Source organism: Triticum aestivum, chromosome 1D (assembly GCF_018294505.1).
Source record: "Triticum aestivum cultivar Chinese Spring chromosome 1D, IWGSC CS RefSeq v2.1, whole genome shotgun sequence".
Classification (NCBI taxonomy): domain Eukaryota; kingdom Viridiplantae; phylum Streptophyta; class Magnoliopsida; order Poales; family Poaceae; genus Triticum; species Triticum aestivum.
The window spans coordinates 300,641,675-300,648,721 of record NC_057796.1 but is presented as its reverse complement, the minus strand read 5'-3'; the positions used below and the strand labels follow the sequence as shown (position 1 = coordinate 300,648,721).

Sequence of the window (7,047 nt, the reverse complement as noted above, 5' to 3'; positions counted from 1 at the left end):
GAGGCGTGCGCGCGGGCACGGCGGGAGTGAGGGCACAAGCACAGCGACGCGTCGGGCGCGACGGCGGGCATGCGGCGCGATGGGAGCGAGGGCGTGCATGAGCAGGAGCGGTCGCGGCGGTGAGTTCACTATGCCTACTACGTATTCGAAGAAATTACGAGGACGAACAGCTGATGAAATAGGGTGAAAATGGAGTAGCAGCGTTGCGTGCAGCGAGTTTGTCCGACCCCTGTCCGGCGTTTGTTTCCCTATGTCTACCATATACGGACAAAATCTGAATAAAATGGGTATAGATTTAAGATCGTGCAATGGAGTTGGCCTAATAAACGGGGCTGCATGGGCCGGCCGGGCCTCACCGACCGGCTTGATCTGCGCCCTGCGCATCAAAAAGCAGAGCGGAATCTTAGGGGTAATATTCCATTCCATCCAGGGTCACGCACGTGAGTGTCGTGGCAGCATCGCGTCACAAGCGTTGCACACGTGTTCCATGGGTTTTCGTATCTCCATGTACATACCATATTTTGTAAGCTGGGCCGTTCTGTGGGATGGTTGTGAGGACGACCAGAGAAGTCCATGGGCTGCGTAATATTTTCAGATGAACATAGACGAGTGATGGACCAGGCCACGAACCAACATGAGTTTACCCCTAAAATAAAACCAACATGAGTTACAAAAATGCTGACAGCTGTGTTATTTGAAAATACCGAAGTGCGCACGAGCTCCACTAAAAATCTGATTTGAAATTTGAAAATGAGATTTGTTTTTTTCAGAAATCATCTAAAACTAAATCCACATGCATATATAAAAACAAAGTTTCATATTCATATATTTATCATTTTTGTGCAGCCATATATAAAAAAAGGTATATACACATCCATGTCAAAAGAAATTTTAGAATTATTTGGTTTGGCCCTTCAAATATCCGGCTCACTAGCACCTGGGATCGGAAAGTCATTTTCAAAATAAAGTAAGTTTTTCGACTACTATTTTTTCTAATTCTAGCTCTACATGAGATGAAACAAAGTGAATAGTACTACTAATTAGTAAATGTGGCAACAGCAAGAAGCACGGTGGATATCTGAGTCGCATGACACTTACAGAATACACATAGAAAATGGCCTAGGGATGGGTCCAAACCCTGCTCCTGCCAGCTGATAACCCATCTTTGCCTGCACCCTGCAGGTGCATGTGAGCAGATGACAGCCACATTTTGCAGATACAACCTCATCAAAGCCACAAGTTCGGCAGCTTAGCCTCTTCGTGCTTACAAGAAAAGTCAGACTGAGATCAAAATTCAACATGTCTACGCTAAAAGCTTGACAACTTTGAGCATATCTACTCAGGGTCCAGATTGTCTGCATGACCCTAGGATGGCGGGCTAGCACCCAAGATTTGACTGAAAAAATGGCAATCTTTTGCATTTGTGCAAGCTCCTGCCTATATGGAGCAGTAAAAAGGAAGAAAAAAACAGCAATCACCTATAACTTGAACTTGCAGCAGATGCACCAAGACACCAACAAATATACAGAAACTGAACTCTGAAACTACATATGCGCAGTTTGGTCATGATATATGTTGCCCATTATGTAGTTCAAAAGCATGCATCAAGATCAAAATTGCTGGAGGGAAGCAATGGATTATTCAGGTACATGCTAAAGGAATATTTGCTTCTACCTGTACTAATGTTAGCATGTGTGTATATGACCTTGAGGCTGCAGTCCAAAAGGAGAGCGACGTTGTACACGAGAGCAGTGGTCAAGATCCGGTGCATCTATCTTCTTGACGCCTGGAAGAAGGTATGTCCTACAAAACTTTCTTCTCTTGAGAATTGCAACAGCTGTTATGGCCTTCCTAATCCTAGCTTGCTAATACAAAAGGCTACTGCTAAAAACTACATGATGCTTGCATCTTTATGAACAACTGCGTGATGCTTCTATCCTTATGGACAAGACAGCTTCCCCTCCTGTGAAAAAAGATAAACAAGATAAAAAGTATCCCCGTTTGATCTTACAAAACAAAAAGAGCATGATCAACCCCAACGCTGAACGATGAACATGATGGCAAAAATACTGCTATACTCTTCCCATGGGTGAGAAGGGAGGGCCGTTGACCACCGGAGTTTTTGCTTTCCTCCTCTTCACTTTCTTCTTCTCTTTCCCTGTTACTGATCCGATCAACTGCTTCACTTCTTCTTTGAGGAGCATTTTCATTGAACTGGAATACAACTTGTGCTTGAATTTCTCTATACCAATGGCTGGAGAAGCTTCAGAACAGTGGAGCAAAGATATGCAGACTGAGAATGCCTGCAGCGCCGACAGTCGTGCATGGAAATCCACTGAGAAATTTCCTTTCCCGTCTACTTTCATGGAAAGGGCAGGGAGGACTTCTTGGTTACCCTGCTGCAACAGTTGGAGTACACAAATGAAATACTACACTTAGTTGAATATAATGTTAACTAGTGCATTCATCAAAAAGAAGTTTTAACTAGTGCATTGTTGTTGAAATACCACATTTAGTTGAAATGCATTCTTGTTTGCTTCAACAGTTGGATTACACAAATGAAATATAGAAGTTAGTTGAACATATTGTTAATTAGTGCATTCGCCAAAAAGAAATTTTAACAAGTGCAACTGTTAAGTGGCGCAAGTATAACTAAAACAGGGACATAGCTTCTAAGTGGGAACCAAATAACAGTGCATTTCAACCATCATATAGAGAAGTTTCTTTTGATGTGCTAATGAAGTTGTGGGGAATCATATATTGACCCAAGTTAATTACTACTCACCGTTAGTAAATGCACACAGGTGGTAATAATCAAACATGGGATGTGTCTCAACATAAAAAATATACCTTAACAAATAGCTCCATGGGATGCTTGCTTTCGTTCATCACAGAATCGACCCAATAACTATCATATGCATTTTCAAGGACAACGATTGGGCAAGACATGTCCCATCCACCACAGTCACACCTTCCCCCGCTCTTTAGACGGTTAAGCAGTGGTGATGGACTGGTCTCATCATCCCTTGGTAACCCGTGTGCTCCGCCTGCTGTAACCACTTTGACTGTACCAGGTGATGATCCAGTTTTTAATTCTTGGGACCGGGTTTTATGAAACGGCACTTGGACTACAACAGCTGCAACCTCCAAATGAGGATGAAGATCTTCTTGGGACCAAAGACAAGATACCGATGCATCTGAGTTATTCCTTGCAGTATTTTGCCGCTCCATCTGATTATTTCTCTCTAGAGACTCCCTAGAGATTGAATTCTTAACAACATTGCAGAATGGTGGTTGAGTGGAATCTGTAGACTGAACTCTATCAACGGCAGAGCTCCGTCGTGCATGAGCAATGTCATACAAAACAAACTCGCTAGTGGCTGAGTTATTTAAAATACCATCTTCTTCAACTTCAGAGTACAGATAGGATGACACATGCATCTGGCCAACAATTGGAGGCAGCCACCCATGCCTATCCTTGGAGGTCCTTGCCACCGTACTTGATCGTTTGCCGACACTATGGAAAGTGTAAATCCAATTCAGTTCGTTTCCGGATTTCCAAGTGTTAGCGTAAATGGATTCTTCTGGACCCTTGGTACAGAACTCAAAACCAAAAGCACCATTGTCAGGATCCAGTTTAAGAACAGCATGCAAATGAGTCGGCGATGAAGTAACCGTGATAGGCCGGGCTTCCCCACTCATCTGGCATTTAGGTGTGGGCGTTTGTTCAGATCTTGAGATACCACTCAACAAAGATTTGCGCAGTGCACTATCTTTTCCTCTAACTGGTGGATTACCACATTTTGCATCTTCCATTTCCATGAGGGAGGGATTCCTCATAGATTTGGACTTCATGAAAGGATCCAAAATTTTCTTAAATGCACTAGATCGAGCTTTTTTCTTGCCATCAACACCATGAACACTTTCTGATGGACATGTAGCATCAAAAACACCCACCTTAGCTGACAAGGACTTGGGGAGATTACTCACCGAATCTATTCTGGCATGGTTACTCCTATCAGGATGAAGGCCAACAGGAGGTTGGCCATTTGACATTGTACCTTTGCTACTGCTGCTTTCTAGCAAATGAGGAGCAGCATTCGCGGCGGGACACATGGCATTGTCTTCTTCGAGCGATAACCCCGGGAAACTCTCTTTTACATCATCTTTTAACAAATTGCAGTCCTTGCGTGGCCTTCCAAGCCTCAAGTTGTCACTAGGAACCTCACGCGATGAAATATCCAGAAACTCCCTGGCATCTTGATTAAATCCACGAGTTATGTTCATAGAAGACCTTGACTTGCATGAACCGCTCCGTTGCGGAACCAAGTAAGATCCACTTGTGCTAGGCTGAGAGGAAGAATCGACAGTCCCAAATGACATAAACGCATCTCTTTCATATATAGAGTCTAATTTCCTCCTCCCCTCTTGGAGTTTCCTTAGTCTGCTGACATCACTGGAGCTCTGGTACATAGAACCACGACTATGCATGATGCTATCTTCTGGGTTTTCCTCACGGCGTCTTGAAGGCAGACTCTTGCAATGAAAATTTGGGAAGCGGTTGAGGCGCATTTCGCCCGAGTTTCCATCCGAGCATTTGAGTTGTGCTGCCCTGCTAGGACTCTCTGTTTCCTCGTCAATCGGTTCCATGGTCTCCTTAGCTACACTGGGCCGAGAACGGTTCCCCATTTAGGAAACCTGCATTGAAACCATAATACATTGCTCGAATGAGAACAGAGAAAAGAGGACAGTGGCATCAGCCCTAATCCAAGAGAAAACATAGAGTACAACATAACCATTATATGTATCAAGTTCGACAGCGGAGAAACATTTACGTGCTTGAAACTCTACCCATCCTATGCATCAAATCCGTCCAAGAAAGAAAACAATACATCCTATCCACTTCCAGAAGAACAAGTAGTTTCCATTCATTCACATACAACCTCAATCCCTAAGTTCCAATAGGAACATGACAACACTAAGAAAGCAAAAAAATCTAAATCTACTCTCGGATCACACAGTTCATTGTCATTGAATCAGCTAAACCATTCGAAGAAAGGATGAACCCTCGCAGATGGGAATCGAATCCCACCACGAGGTCAGCAGAAAAGGAACCCCTCTCCTCCCATCTGCCGCACTTCTTGAAGAAACGCATCGGCAAACCTGCTCGCCATTAGTTCCTCCTAAAAAGTCCAACCTTGCGGCCAAGTCCCGCCGCCCAAATCTACAGCCAGCCGCCGCCGCGCCCGCAAGCGTCGCAGAGGACCGCCGTATGAATCAAGCAGAAAGGGATCGAGAAATGCCATTACTCACCTTGGAGCGGAGCCGACGGGGAGCAGACCGGCGCGGCAGAAGAGGCAGTGGACTTTACTGGTTCGTCAGTCCTCGCGCATCTGTCTCGTGTGAGTGAGGGAAATATTCTTGGCGGCTCACGAAAATGAAATGGAGATTCCCAAATCCTATTTTGCGCCTTCGCGGCTAGGGACGACTGTGAAATAGATAGAGTTAGGGGGAGCTAGAGTGTAAAGAGCAATCCGCGGCGGAGCTTCGGCCTTCTGGGCTGCTCCGCTGGGCCGGTAACACAGATCTTGTAGGCCAGTGTTAGACCGGCCCGAGGAGGTCTGTGGCGGCAAAAGGCCCATGTACCATCTCTTCTATCTACTCACTCCCCAAAATAAGTACCTCAACTTTAGTGCAACTTTGAACTAAATTTAATATAATAACATTGAGAAATTTATTTTAAGACGAAGGGAGTATATACCAATATAAATTTGCTAAAAAATACTAATATAAAATTTCTCAAGAAAAATATACCAATATAAAGAAACAAGTTACGGAGATTCAACAAATCTCATCCAATTCTTACAAAAAAAAAACAAATCTCGCCGTATCTATCCAATAGTCTACGTCGCTCCCGTGTTTAGCTTTGTTTAGCACAAAACACATTGAGCACCCTCACTAATTAATATTCTCTATTTTTATTTTAAAAAGAATAGTGTTCCTTTTCCTGCCAAGCGGAGTGCTTCGTCCAAGCAATCATCCTTTTTCCGAACATCATTCCGTACAAATAGTCTTAATTGTCGCATATTTACTTGACTTACCGATTAAACTTATCTTTTCTTTGGTAGCAAATAAGTGATTGCAAAATAAAATCATAAAATATATTTAGAGAAGTATATCGTGGGTAGAATTTGGTAAATATTTATTTAAACAATCACATTAATATGTGCAGATAAATTACGGGGTAACGTACTAAAATATGTATACCCCGACAATTATCATGTCTAATATCAACATCAACATTAACCAAATAAGTATACCCTGACTAATATTAACATTCAATTGATATAGGATGAGCTTGGCAAAAAAAATTATGCATTGAGAGTGATTCTATGGAGATTGTTCAAACTATTCAAAATCTAGAGGACTATCGGGCGTAGGAGCGGTAATTACTGATAATTGTTGAATGTTGATGAGTTCTTTCGGTAAGAAGATTTTAAATGGTTGTGTGTGAGAGATAAACAAGTGAGCTCATGCTACTGCATGCTCTAGTGTTCAGTATAATCAAACTCGTTCACATACACGAGTATACACCCACCCCTATGAATGCACGCACGCATACCCTATCTCTATGAGCACCTCATAAAGACTGAGTCGGCACATCATTTTGAGATTGACAAAATCGTCACAAACGCCTTCGTAGTCGACGGAACGTCTCCTCCCACTTAACGCGCATTGTCAGAAGGCCTGAAATAAATCAAGGAAAATACGAGCACCAATGTCAAGTTTAGGACTTGAACACTGGTGGGCTAGGGTGCCGCTATCCTCCTAACCATCTACGTTCTAGTTTTTTGGACAAGAATCAAGGGTGTGGCATGATAAAATCCACTTACTGTAAAGGCGAGTGCTAGGCGCCGGCGGACCGGCCAAAATTTGGGCTGGTCGGCACGCTAGCGTTGGATACAATCACATGTAACCGTCAGATCTAGAGAGAGAAAAAAAGAAAAATCTTAATCCTCTCGCTTAAAAGTCTGAGAAGAAAACTCG

At 43.2% G+C, this 7,047-nt stretch overlaps 1 protein-coding gene across 2 annotated transcripts; it reads right to left on the bottom strand.

Moving 5' to 3' along the window:
- Positions 1-1,801: 1,801 nt before the first annotated feature.
- Positions 1,802-5,449, bottom strand: LOC123181603 (uncharacterized). Of its 2 annotated transcripts, none has more exons than XM_044593910.1 (3): positions 5,314-5,449; positions 2,851-4,698; positions 1,802-2,399 (listed from the first exon to the last, which is right to left on the bottom strand). In XM_044593910.1, the coding sequence occupies exons 2-3, from the start codon at positions 4,687-4,689 to the stop codon at positions 2,073-2,075; spliced, it is 2,166 nt and encodes a 721-aa protein (XP_044449845.1). In that variant the 5' UTR covers positions 4,690-4,698; positions 5,314-5,449; the 3' UTR covers positions 1,802-2,072. The 2 variants fall into 2 exon arrangements, with proteins under 2 accessions (XP_044449845.1, XP_044449847.1); XM_044593912.1 differs by having other exon boundaries at positions 1,802-2,396.
- Positions 5,450-7,047: the final 1,598 nt, after the last annotated feature.

Bases quoted from the DNA above. Each gene is read 5' to 3' on its own strand.
- LOC123181603 (XM_044593910.1), bottom strand. From the start codon at position 4,689: ATGGGGAACCGTTCTCGGCCCAGTGTAGCTAAGGAGACCATGGAACCG. The intron at 2,400-2,850 runs GTATATTTTTTA...CAACTGTTGCAG, and splicing joins CCATGGAGCTATTTGTTAAG to CAGGGTAACCAAGAAGTCCT.